Source organism: Apis mellifera, linkage group LG1 (assembly GCF_003254395.2).
Source record: "Apis mellifera strain DH4 linkage group LG1, Amel_HAv3.1, whole genome shotgun sequence".
Taxonomy (NCBI): Eukaryota; Metazoa; Arthropoda; class Insecta; order Hymenoptera; family Apidae; genus Apis; species Apis mellifera.
Window position 1 is genome coordinate 5,976,829 of NC_037638.1, and position 13,230 is coordinate 5,990,058.

A 13,230-nucleotide genomic window follows, 5' to 3' on the forward strand; every position below is an offset into this window, starting at 1 on the left:
TCAATAATAATAAATATTATATACTATTAAGTATAAAAAAAACTAAATTACAATATATTATCTATTTTTACAGATAAATTACATTTTTGTATATTCATTGATATTATTAAATATTTATATGAAAAGTACAGCTAATATAAGCAGTCCAGAAATATCGCATACATTGCTTTTAAACTTTACGTTTTACAGTCACGAGAGATTAAATTATCATCAATCGACTCGTTATTGATTTGGTATTATTTTACAGATTATAAGCAAATTATTTTAAATTTTAATTATAAAATAATAACTTATATGTAAAAATTAATAACTAACATATTTACAGTTACAGATCACAATAAAAAATTGTTCTACGAGGAGATCATATTTTGTATCCATTCCAAATGTTGTGCAACGTCCACGTAAACTATATACTGATTTAAATCACAAGACATGGTGGTTCTATTCAACAAGGATCTCGAAACGATTCCTCGCAAATAGAAACGATCCGTTTTATTATCGTACATCACGAAACCGCTTCCGCTATCACCGTTGCAAGGACCACTTCCATTTCTCAAACCTGCACAAAATGTCCGGTTCGAAGTGAACAAGACGAAATCTGAATTGCTCCAGTGACAATCCTCCTGTAATTTATTAATAATTATTCACCTTTCAATTGAAATTCTAGGCAAATGTTTGTCAAGAAATTATTGGAAAATGGAAAGTTATAACATTTTAAATTTTTCAAATCTGTATGAAAGTTGATAAATGAAAATCAAGTTTGAAATGAATGAAAGTATTCAGATAATTGATTTTATTGACTCATATTACTCTCAGGTATGAACAATTTCTTTATGATCTTGACTATTATATAAATATTCGTATAAAGATTTCTTTATATAATAGTACAATGATTTGATCAAATAAGTTTAATATTTAAAGAAAAAGATAATCATACCTGATGTACAATGGGAGCTTCGATCTGTCGAGGCGCTTGCAGATGGCGGTTTCCATTTTCATCACGTCCCCATCCGACCACGTATCCAGATCTTCCCACAACATTGGCAAGAAGCGCAGGTCCTGTCCAGAGACAGATTGGTCTGATTACATCATTATACTCCACTTTATCTCTCAGACTCAACACTGCTAGATCCGCATCAGCACTGCTCCCTTTGTCAAAATTAGGATGGAGCTGGTACGCTGCTATTTCTCCATTCACAGAACCCGTTTCAAACCAATCTCGAAGGCGATAGCGTCCCAAGGATACTACCAATGTATTAGGAGGTAAATTAATATTGCCTATTAGCAAACAATGTGCAGCTGAAACAAAAAGAAAAATAATTACCAAAAAAAATCTATCGAAAATTGTAATATTATAACTTTTGGACCATTAAATGGCAAGAATTAAATTACAAGAATTAATCTTTTTATATTATATAAAATTATTATAAGAATTAATCCTTTGATACGTAACAATTTCTTTCAAAAGTGATTATTAGGATATATTATGTAAAAAATGATATTTTTGACTTTCTATTTTTTTTTCTCTTCTCCCTTTTTATTTCATAAATATCTCAATTTTTAAGTCCTTAGCTAATATTTAATATTTCTTGAATTTTAATTTCAAGAAATATTTAAAAAGAAAGAAAGCATTTGATTCGCATAAAAATTCACATACCTGTAATAATGTGCTTATTAGTAATCAATGTTCCCGCACATTGGAACTCGAAATTCTTTTTGGCGACAAAAATTGCAACCAGCCAGGGCCACTGACCCCGAAATGCATTCGTTCCTCCAGCCACTAGAAGATTGAACTTGTTAATGCTGCTTCTACCACACTCCACCTTATTTTGCTTGCTGATTGACACGGATTTCTCAGATGATGGAGTGACGATTGGCTGATATTCCACTGGTGGATTGTCTTGAATGGATGGAAAGTTTGGCAAGGGCTGAGGAAAATTAATATTTGAATCGAAATTGAGCTTTAACGAAGGAGGATACAGCGTATGTTTTAGGGTAATGGACGTCATTATTGGTTGACTTGCTGGAATAAATAATTAAATATTAATACAAATTATATCATACAAAATTGTTATAAATTTTTATGAAAATTATTATTAAACTATTTGTTTTTTTAGGAACTTTTTGCACAATAATACAAATATTAATAAAATTAATAAATTATAAGATAAAAAATTTCTTTTATATTTATCGCTATACACTAGAATTTATTGATTAGTAATCAATAATCTTAAAGAAAAATTTTCTTAAAAGTTTATATTAATAATTATATATATCTCTTTAAAAAAATCTATTGAAATTTTCTACATACCGCTTGGACCTGAACAGATGTGTTCATCGTTAAACCATAAATCAGTTAAAATGGGTATGGGCCAAGGAAGTGGAAAATGGACTTTATAATATAAAGGCCTACCCTGCATGACTTCTCTAATCGATTGTTCCTTCGGTTGTGCTAATTCTAATTTACCAAGATAATTCTGAAACACAAGATCATATTGCATTAGTGTAACTTTAACTCTCATATCAATGTATCTTTTAGATCAATATTTTTCCAAGTTTAAATTCTTATTATCAAAAAATATGTGAAGTTATGATCAATGTTTATATGTTAATTATTTACCGTTGGCAATATAACGCCGATATTCAATTTGACAATAAGTGTCAAAGGAATTCCTTTCGGTGGCGATGGTATCTCAACAAAACCAATGATTTCATCTGTGATAGAATCCGAAATATATCGAAAGTATTGGGGACACGGCGACTGATGAACTGCTTCTACGATCAATTGAAGAATACACAGCAATAGTGCAACCTTGATAATTACACTCACCATCCTGAAACTCTATGATATACTATAAAATTTATTACTATAATTTTAATATATTATTATTTAAAATTTAATAATTTTCTTTTAAGATTTTATAATCTATCAATTAAATTTTGTTCATTTGATAATATACTTGTTGATCGATTAACTATCGTTTGGAAATTGATAGATTTATTTCTTTGTCAATTGATGAAATTAAACTGCTTATTCGTAATTTAGAGAGAAAAATCAGATATTTTGATTTTTGATTGGAAAAATTAGATTGAGAATGAAGATTAAGGAAATAGAAATCGATGAAGAAAATATTGTGTTGTGGAAATGGTAGGATTAAAAATAAATCATTAAAAGTCTACTGGAAATGGTAATAAAAGATCATATAAATATACCTACCTGTCATACAAAGGGACTAATCGCATCAATCCTTATACGAAGATACCTGGGATATACATCAATAAATAATTCCAAATATCTTTCAATACACAGTTCCTTTAAATCTTTATTATTTTGTTTCAGGAAAGAAACACTCCTTTTATTAAAATTTTATGGAATACAAAATTTGAAATAAGAAAATTAATTTCTGTGATTCCGAATTTATTTTAAGTGATGATAATTTTACAACAAAATTCATATTCATTTTCCTAACAAGCGATACTACCTATATGTTATCACAATAAAAGAAAAATTAATAAATATATTTTTTTTATGATAATTAAAATTATCACTTTATGCATTCGTAAAAGTACATTTAAATTAATATCACTTAATAACACTAATTTAATTCATCATTTGAATTGCAAAGGAAAGTCCTTCAAAACACTTATCAATAAATTTGAATTGCAAAGGAAAATTCTATCAAATATTAACTCAATATATTTGAATTGCTGAAAATACTTTTCAGAAATTAAATTAATTATAATTAAAATTAAAAAATTATTAAAAATAAAAAATTCTTCTGAATATAAATGAATCATTATATTATTATTAAAACTCTATTACTCTATATCCATAATATCATTATCTCTCTCAATTTCACAAATTATACAAAATTTATCAAAAAAAAAAAAGAAAATATCTCTTCCAAATATTCAAATCTTTTAAAAAGAAGAAAGAAGAAAATACCTTAGATCTTCAACAATATTGAAATATTCCAAAAAAAAATTTCACTCTTAAACGATTATTCGCACTTCACCATAAAAAATGATTTTGTATCAAAATTGTCAACAAATATTCTAGAGAGAAATAGAAGTTTAGTACAACTTGTCACGTTCATCACGTACTGTCTCACCTGAGGATTTATCGGTTCTTCTGTGGATTCTGAAAAGTGGTGGGGCATCCCCGACAATTAACCGTTTCATTCGTACGAAGAAATCCTGAAAGAAAATGATGACGCGGAAGAAACAATATGATCTTCTCACGAATTTGATCAATCGCATCGAATGAATCATATCGGTCATGGAAGTAACATCAAGAATACATTTGTGAATGTTATTGATCATAACATATTGACTAAATGAATTTATGTAATTTTAAATGAATAAGATTACATATATATAGAGTGTTAATGGAATATCTTAGGAGGATCGAAGCGAAAAGAAAAGTTAATGTAACAAAAATATCAATTTATTATTTATTTGTCAAGTTATGAATAAATTGAAGTTTACATTAGATAAAATAAAACGGATATAGAGACAATGGCAGTATAACGTATAATTAGGCAGTATAATTTTATTATATTATATTTACTTTTTCAATAGATTAAAATCTTACAATAGAAATTACAATAGAACACCCGTTATTTCTTCTATTTTCATTTCTATGTTCTAATACTCTTCTATTATTTTTTTTCATTTTTTTCAATGATTAGATCAGATTAGTGTTTAATTTCTTTTAATCAGAATTCATATTGGAATAAAAAATGAAAGAAGAAATAATAAATATTGTTATATTATATTTTATTATTTTTAGAATTAAAAGTTAGTTTATACAATAATAACAGTTAAGTTAGCCTAATTTAACTTGAATTTCCAAATATTCTTTTAAAAATGCTTATAATTATAATTAAAGATAAATAAATCTTTTATTATTATTTTTTAATCTTATCTCTAAACTAACTTAATTGTAAAACAACAATAGAATTGGATATCCATTATTTTTTCCTATTTCTTCATTATTTCGCTACAGTATGAATCACACTGTTATATCAATTTCTCTTACTATTATGATCAATATGATTAATATAAGAATTTATATGACAACTTTGTTTTTAATCCTTCAACATGTCATTGTTTTATTTCAAAATATATTATTTAATTGTTTGAATATTTTAATGAATATTTAATCTTTATCGTAAATATTATGATTTTCAATTTGTTTACAAACATAGTCGAATAAAAACAATATAATAGTTAAATATAAACAATACAATGTAATAGTTAAAGATAATTTTAATATTCAATATCAATTACGATGAATCAATTTGCGTCATTTCACTATTGTGTATTTCATGTTTCATTTGTTTTTGGAATTATGCAAAAGTATTAGTAATTAATAATAGAATTATTAGTAATAATATTTTATTAAATTAGTTTTTTTTAACAATTTTACAATTGAAAATATTATAGATTTTTTTTTATTAAAATTTTTTCATTCTTTTTTGAATATATTTTCATTTCTTCATGAATATATGAATGATTTCTGAGTGATTTATTGTATTTGCATTCGAAAATTCTGGATTTTTTTTATTCTTCATCTCCAAATTACATTCAACATATTTTCTTTTCTTTTTTCTATATTTTCTTTTTCTTTGATAGAAAAAAATTGATAAATGATAATATTGTCTTTCTTTTTATTCTTAGGAGTTTATATTTTACAAAAATATTTTAAAAAATATCATTATTCTGAATATTATTTATTAAAATATTATTTAATGAAAAATGCAACATTTATAATCATACTTTGGCAACTTTTACATTTGTCAACATTTTCTTTTTAATTTTAATATTTATATAAGTCAATATACACAAAAAATAATTTTCAAAAGCATTCTTTTATTTTAGTGAAATATAATTAAGCTATCTCAAATACAATAATTATTTATACTATAATTTTTTAACGCATTAATTTACAATTTACAAATAACAAAATACAAATTTAGAATTTAATATAGACTTATAATATTAAAATAATATTAAAAACAAAATTATCATTAGAAACAAAATATCAATTCACATAATTAATGATTGCACAAAAAAATTGTAGTATTTTAACAATATATATCATTACTCCAAAATTTATGAATTTATTTAATAAAAGATTATTTAGTATTACAAAGCATTACACATATATTATTTGTTGAAACATAATTGAGAAATGACAGCTAATATAATTTTAATTATTAATATCTAATATTATTAACTATATACAATATAATTATCTCTGGAAATTACTGAAACAATTCTTTTCATATTATATAATTTACAAAATAAACTAAACATTATAAATTTCTTTATTATATCGGGTATTCCTAAGATTATATGCAAATTACAGACTAGATTACTAAGTTAAATAAGGAAAATATTAACAATGTTTCTATACTTTTTGCATAATTTCACTTTTCATTAGTGTATTAACTTAAATTTCTAAAATAAGTATAAATTTATTATTATATAAAAGAAAATATTACAAATTTATTAAAAATATTATTTTTTGTTAGAAGATATAAAATTAAATTTTGAGATTTAAGAAAAATATTTCTTTTTTGTAAATATGAATTCTTATCACATCAATTATCATTATTGTTTTTTGAAAAATTATTTAAGAAATTTAGCAATGAAAATTAATAATAATAGTTTAATTATTAAAATATTAAATTTATACAAGATCAGAGATTAGAGATTATCTTTTCTAATAATTTAAATAATTTTTTAATTTTCAGCAGGTAATACTTTTTTTGTGTTATAAAAAATATTGTTTATATTATATCATTCATATATAAAATTTGAATCAATGAAACGAAGAATAAAAAATTTTTCGTATTTGAAACACGTATACACGTATACATTCTCTCAGTAAGATTTCCTTCTAATATTTTAACATTCGATTCTTATGATATTGTAATCGATTTATTTTTAAATTCTTTGCACGCTAGACTTAGTTCACTGGTAAAACAGTATAAAACAACAATACATTATCTGAAAAAAATGTAACGTTTTAATACTCGTATATAATTGATATTTGTTATTTTTTGAAAAGAATTATTTACTATGAATTACTAAGTTCTTTAAAAAATATACATAATTTTATTTGATTACTTTATTATAATTGAAAAATTTACTTAGCAAATTCTCAAAATAATAAAGAAATATAATTAAAAAATCTGATCTATAAACATATATTCATATATATAATAAAACATACATACATAAACACAAATAAGATTAAAATTTTTCTCTCAATAGATAATCAAAAGGATAATAATTTTTCTTTATTTCTATTCAAATATTTTCGATTCTTCAAAATAAAAAAATAATTCTAGGATACTCACTTTGTTATATTTATTACTATTTTTTTCTAAAAATATTTGAATAACGTTTGTTTCAAATGAAAAATGTTATTTCATGCAAAGTGAATACTTTTTAATTGACGGATCTACAAAATTAAGCACAAAATAAATATCGGTAAAAAATATTTTTTATACGAATATATGAATATATATACTCACCCATGGCCTCGCATTATATTTATAAATATATTTCGATGGTATCTGTTTACAATGATTCAAGCGATTCTTAGAACATTTGATGAATTTCCGTTTTCCTTTCTTATGACCTTTTTCCCCGGTTCCTAATATTGTAAAATTCTTCAAATGAATATTCGCATTACATTAGTCACTATTAATGAAAAATTCATTAATAAGATTTTAATTTTTATAAAAACCATTCAAATAACTAAAAAAAATAAAATAATACATGATTTTGATATTTCAATGACAAATTTATGTTTGGATCTATAATTGTAAACGAATTGTTTACAATTAGTAGTCATTCCTGTATAGCCTAATTAAAAATTAAAGAAATAGATAGATAATTTAATATAAATTCAATCTTGATAATAAATTAATGAAAAATAAATTAAAAGTATTGAAAAAAAACTATATTATCTAATAATAATTTTATTATTAATCTTTTATTGTATTTTAATAGTATGTTTTTAACGTATACACGACTAATTTGAATCAAAACATTTTTAATACGCATGCGTAGTAACGACATCTGTCAGATTCTTAGCAAAATAATAACATTTAAATATAACCTATAACGTGTAAAAACTGTTTACTACTGTTAAGTGCATTGTATTTTCTTGATTTTTATAAATACATATTATTATTATATATAATAATATATAAAAAATTATAACTTGACGCAAAATTTATTATAAAATGGAAGAAATGGATTTAGGAAGCGATGAAAGTACCGATAAAAATTTACATGAAAAGTCGGTGAACAGAAAGATCGAATCAGAAATGATTGAAAATGAAACTGAAGAAATTAAGGATGAATTTGATGAAGAACAGGATAAAGATAATGATGATGATGATGATGATGATGATGATGATGATGATGAAGAGGATGCTGATGAAGCAGAAGTTAAAATTTTAGAAACTTCTCTTGCTCACAATCCATATGATTATGCGAGTCATGTAGCTCTTATCAACAAATTACAAAAAATGGGTGAATTAGAACGATTACGCGCTGCCAGAGAAGATATGAGTTCAAAATATCCCTTGAGTCCTGATCTCTGGTTATCTTGGATGCGTGACGAAATTAAATTAGCAACCACCATAGAACAGAAAGCTGAAGTAGTAAAATTATGTGAGCGAGCAGTAAAAGATTATCTTGGTATGTTTTTTATTTTTAACATATAATAATAATATATCATCTGTGTTTTATAAATACAATTGATGAATATATTATGTATTAAACTGATTGTTGTAGCTGTAGAAGTATGGTTAGAATATTTGCAATTTAGTATTGGTAATATGGGCACTGAAAAAGATGCAGCAAAAAATGTTAGACATCTTTTTGAAAGAGCATTAACAGATGTTGGATTACATACTATTAAAGGTGCAATAATATGGGAAGCATTTCGAGAGTTTGAAGCTGTGTTATATGCTCTGGTAAGTGGAGAATGAAGAGATAAAATAATTTTAAATTATTAATAATTTCTTATATCAAGATTTCATATATTTAGATTGATCCTTTAAATCAAGCTGAAAGGAAAGAGCAATTAGAACGTATTGGTAACTTATTCAAAAGACAATTAGCTTGTCCTCTTTTAGATATGGAAAAAACATATGAAGAATATGAAGCTTGGCGTCATGGAGATGGTACAGAAGCTGTTATTGATGATAAAATTATTATTGGAGGATATAATCGAGCTCTTTCAAAGCTTAATCTTCGTTTACCTTATGAGGAAAAAATTGTTTCTGCACAAACAGAAAATGAATTATTAGATTCATACAAAATATATTTATCATACGAACAACGTAATGGTGATCCTGGAAGAATCACAGTTTTGTATGAAAGAGCAATCACTGATCTTAGTTTAGAAATGTCAATTTGGCTTGATTACCTTAAATATTTAGAAGAAAATATTAAAATTGAATCAGTTTTAGATCAAGTATATCAAAGAGCTTTAAGAAATGTTCCTTGGTGTGCAAAAATATGGCAAAAATGGATAAGATCATACGAAAAATGGAACAAATCGGTATTAGAAGTTCAAACTTTATTAGAAAATGCTTTAGCAGCTGGATTTTCTACCGCGGAAGATTATCGAAATTTATGGATAACTTATTTGGAATATTTACGACGAAAAATCGATCGTTATTCTACAGACGAAGGAAAACAATTAGAAATATTACGTAATACTTTTAATAGAGCTTGTGAACATTTGGCAAAATCATTTGGCTTAGAAGGAGACCCTAATTGTATTATATTGCAATATTGGGCAAGAACTGAAGCTATACATGCTAATAATATGGAAAAAACTAGATCATTATGGGCTGATATTTTGTCACAAGGACATTCCGGAACAGCATCTTATTGGTTGGAATATATTTCATTAGAAAGGTAATTTTCTATATTATTTTTAGTGTAATAATTTATAATATAATGTTTTCTAAATTAACATTATTTTTTTTTCGTTTAGATGTTATGGAGATACAAAACATTTGAGGAAATTATTCCAAAAAGCTTTGACCATGGTAAAAGATTGGCCAGAAAGCATAGCAAATTCTTGGATAGATTTTGAACGGGATGAAGGAACATTAGAACAAATGGAAATATGTGAAATACGAACAAAAGAAAAATTAGATAAAGTTGCTGAAGAAAGACAGAAAATGCAACAAATGTCCAATCATGAACTATCACCATTACAAAACAAAAAAACTCTTAAAAGAAAACAAGACGAAACTGGTAAATGGAAAAATTTAGGATCTTCTCCAACAAAAATTACAAAAGTTGAAATGCAAATAAAACCAAAAATTAGAGAAAGTCGTTTAAATTTCGAAAAAAATGCTGATTCTGAAGAACAAAAATTAAAAACTGCGCCTCCGCCTGGTTTTAAAATGCCGGAAAATGAACAAATGGAGATAGATAATATGAATGAAATGGATGACAAAAGTACAGTTTTTATAAGTAATTTAGATTACACAGCAAGTGAAGAAGAAGTTAGAAATGCTTTACAACCAGCAGGACCAATTACAATGTTTAAAATGATACGAGATTATAAAGGACGTAGTAAAGGATATTGTTATGTGCAACTCAGTAATATAGTACGAATTATTTTAAATAGAAATTACGATTAATTTATATAAGTAATAATGTTTAATTAAGAAAATATTATTTTTATAGGAAGCAATTGATAAAGCTCTACAGTTGGATAGAACTCCTATAAGAGGGCGGCCAATGTTTGTTTCAAAGTGCGATCCCAACAGAACACGAGGATCTGGATTTAAATACAGCTGTTCTCTTGAGAAAAACAAGCTTTTTGTTAAAGGTATGTAATTATTTAATATCTAATCCTCAGTTGGTATTTTTCAAATCATAAAAAATTCATAAATAATTCGCAACATTTTAATTGTTTATTTCTTAATTGTTAAATAATTTATTGATTATTTAATTATTTATTTAATTATTCACGTTTATTTTTTTATATTCTTTTATATACATATTATATTTAAATTGAAATATTAATTATTTTTATGGGATATTATAGGATAATATTATTGTAAATAATAATAAATATTAATTAAAATCATTTATCTTTAAAATCTTGTAAGTCATCAATATAAAAAAATTGTAATATTTTACAAAACTAATGTATACTTATATGATTTCATTATATTTTCTAAAACAGCTATACATTTCAGTTAAATAGATCATATTCGATACAACAAATTATATTTGTTTTCCGAAAAATAAGTGATATTTAAAATATTTCAATCAATGAAGTTGATTGGAAAAAAGACAAAGAAGAAAAACATGTTGAAATACAGAATGAATATTTTAATCATATTATTAAGACAGAAATTGAATAATTGAATACGAAAAAATTTCGGACATAAATAAGATATTTATATCTTATAATTATTTTAAATGATCCAAGAAACTTCTTTCAAATTTAAAATATTGCATCGAACTATTGTGGAATATTATTTAGATTGAGTAATTTTTTTATAATTGATAAAATTTTAAGATCATTGAATAAATGAATATTAAATACAGAAATTTATTAAAACGTTCATGGATCATACATGAAGTAGAAATGAAAGCATTTTTTAATTTGCTTTATTTAAATAATTTCTTCAAATCAGAAAATGAAGATACTTATTCTTTATAAGTTACAAATATTACGGAGCATCACTTATTTCCATCTTATTGTGCCATTGAACAAATTCTTATTCCTATTCAATATATTATGATTTAATGAAATAAGAAAAAGAAAAAAGAGAATGAAGATATATGTATTAATTCCATGATTTTCTTTAAAAATAAACTTTTACTTCATAACTGATTGATCATCAATAATTTTACAAATTATATGTGATACAAATATAAAATAAAATGAAAATTTTGTATAAAAAAATTATAATAATCAAGAACGATGTGAAAGATGTGAAACAATGTTGTAATATAATCGTGTAAGAAATTCGTTAAAAAATTAGAGAATTAATAAAAATTACAGATAATCCGATAAACGAAGAGGCTGTTCGACCAAAAAGACGACGCTGCAAAGAATGCTCTAGCAAGCTTGACAGAAAATATTCTACATACTGTATGAAATGTAAAAAAACAGTTTGCAAACAACATTTATTGCAACAGATTTATTGTTTCACTTATATCAAAGGTTTCAAAGAATCATATGATGTTATTTGATGATGATTTTTGATGTTATTGTTATGATCATATCAGATTTTTTGTTACAAACCAAAGTGATATCTATTAATAAAAATTTAGTTTATATTTTTTTATTCGTTCTCATATTTTATCATTCTTATTTATGTGCAAGAATAATATTTGCACATTATTTTTTATAATTATAAATGATATAATATATTCTACTTTTTATTTGTTTTATAATTTTATTTATAATTAAAAATAATATTAAAATTTTTATTTAAAAAATTCCTTCTTTGTATACACATATCCCATAATGATAATTACATTAAAAATATCATTACTTGTACAATATATCTATGGGTTATAAATAATTCTGAGATATCAATTATATTATTATTATACCAACTGAGGATTAGATTAAAAATCGTAAATTAAAAGAAAAAATATTTATTTTTATGAAATGACTAGGACTTCCGGTATCAACGACAAAAGAAGATCTTGAAGAAATTTTCAAAGTTCACGGAGCATTGAAGGAAGTCCGTATAGTTACTTACCGTAATGGCCATTCTAAAGGGTTGGCTTACATCGAATTTAAGGACGAGAACAGTGCCGCGAAGGCACTTCTGGCCACTGATGGAATGAAAATTGCCGACAAAATAATTAGTGTAGCCATAAGCCAACCACCTGAACGCAAGAAAGTACCAGCGACTGAAGAACCTCTCTTAGTTAAGTCTCTAGGTGGTACTACAGTAAGCAGAACTACATTTGGTATGCCCAAAACATTATTATCTATGGTACCTCGTACTGTCAAAACTGCTGCTACTAATGGCAGTGCAAATGTGCCTGGGAATGGTGTTGCTCCAAAAATGAATAATCAAGATTTTAGAAATATGTTACTGAATAAAAAGTAATTTACTACAACGTCGCTAATTTCTTGAATTTCAAAATCCTTGTTTTTTTTTTTCGAATGTGCTTTAATATATGTATATACGAGAAAAGTATTCA

At 24.6% G+C, this 13,230-nt stretch overlaps 2 protein-coding genes and 1 long non-coding RNA gene across 5 annotated transcripts; 2 read left to right on the forward strand and 1 right to left on the reverse strand.

Moving 5' to 3' along the window:
- Positions 1-125: 125 nt before the first annotated feature.
- On the reverse strand, positions 126-4,526 carry LOC725606 (serine protease gd). 3 transcript variants are annotated; one of them, XM_006563255.3, is made up of 6 exons: positions 3,947-4,526; positions 2,621-2,842; positions 2,312-2,477; positions 1,658-2,023; positions 938-1,299; positions 126-623 (listed from the first exon to the last, which is right to left on the reverse strand). In XM_006563255.3, the coding sequence occupies exons 2-6, from the start codon at positions 2,831-2,833 to the stop codon at positions 351-353; spliced, it is 1,380 nt and encodes a 459-aa protein (XP_006563318.2). In that variant the 5' UTR covers positions 2,834-2,842; positions 3,947-4,526; the 3' UTR covers positions 126-350. The 3 variants fall into 3 exon arrangements, with proteins under 3 accessions (XP_006563318.2, XP_026295755.1, XP_026295759.1); XM_026439970.1 differs by lacking the exon at positions 3,947-4,526 and adding an exon at positions 3,218-3,503; XM_026439974.1 differs by lacking the exon at positions 3,947-4,526 and adding an exon at positions 3,218-3,503 and having other exon boundaries at positions 2,621-2,852.
- LOC113218708 lies at positions 623-2,447 on the forward strand. Its single transcript, XR_003304492.1, has 4 exons — positions 623-816; positions 980-1,263; positions 1,679-1,995; positions 2,118-2,447. It is a non-coding gene; the product is annotated as an uncharacterized LOC113218708 (long non-coding RNA).
- Positions 4,527-8,139: 3,613 nt separating the features above from the next.
- On the forward strand, positions 8,140-13,146 carry LOC410749 (squamous cell carcinoma antigen recognized by T-cells 3). Its single transcript, XM_394225.7, has 6 exons — positions 8,140-8,724; positions 8,821-9,002; positions 9,077-9,954; positions 10,034-10,658; positions 10,738-10,882; positions 12,694-13,146. The coding sequence occupies exons 1-6, from the start codon at positions 8,265-8,267 to the stop codon at positions 13,134-13,136; spliced, it is 2,733 nt and encodes a 910-aa protein (XP_394225.4). The 5' UTR covers positions 8,140-8,264; the 3' UTR covers positions 13,137-13,146.
- The last annotated feature ends 84 nt before the right edge of the window (positions 13,147-13,230 follow it).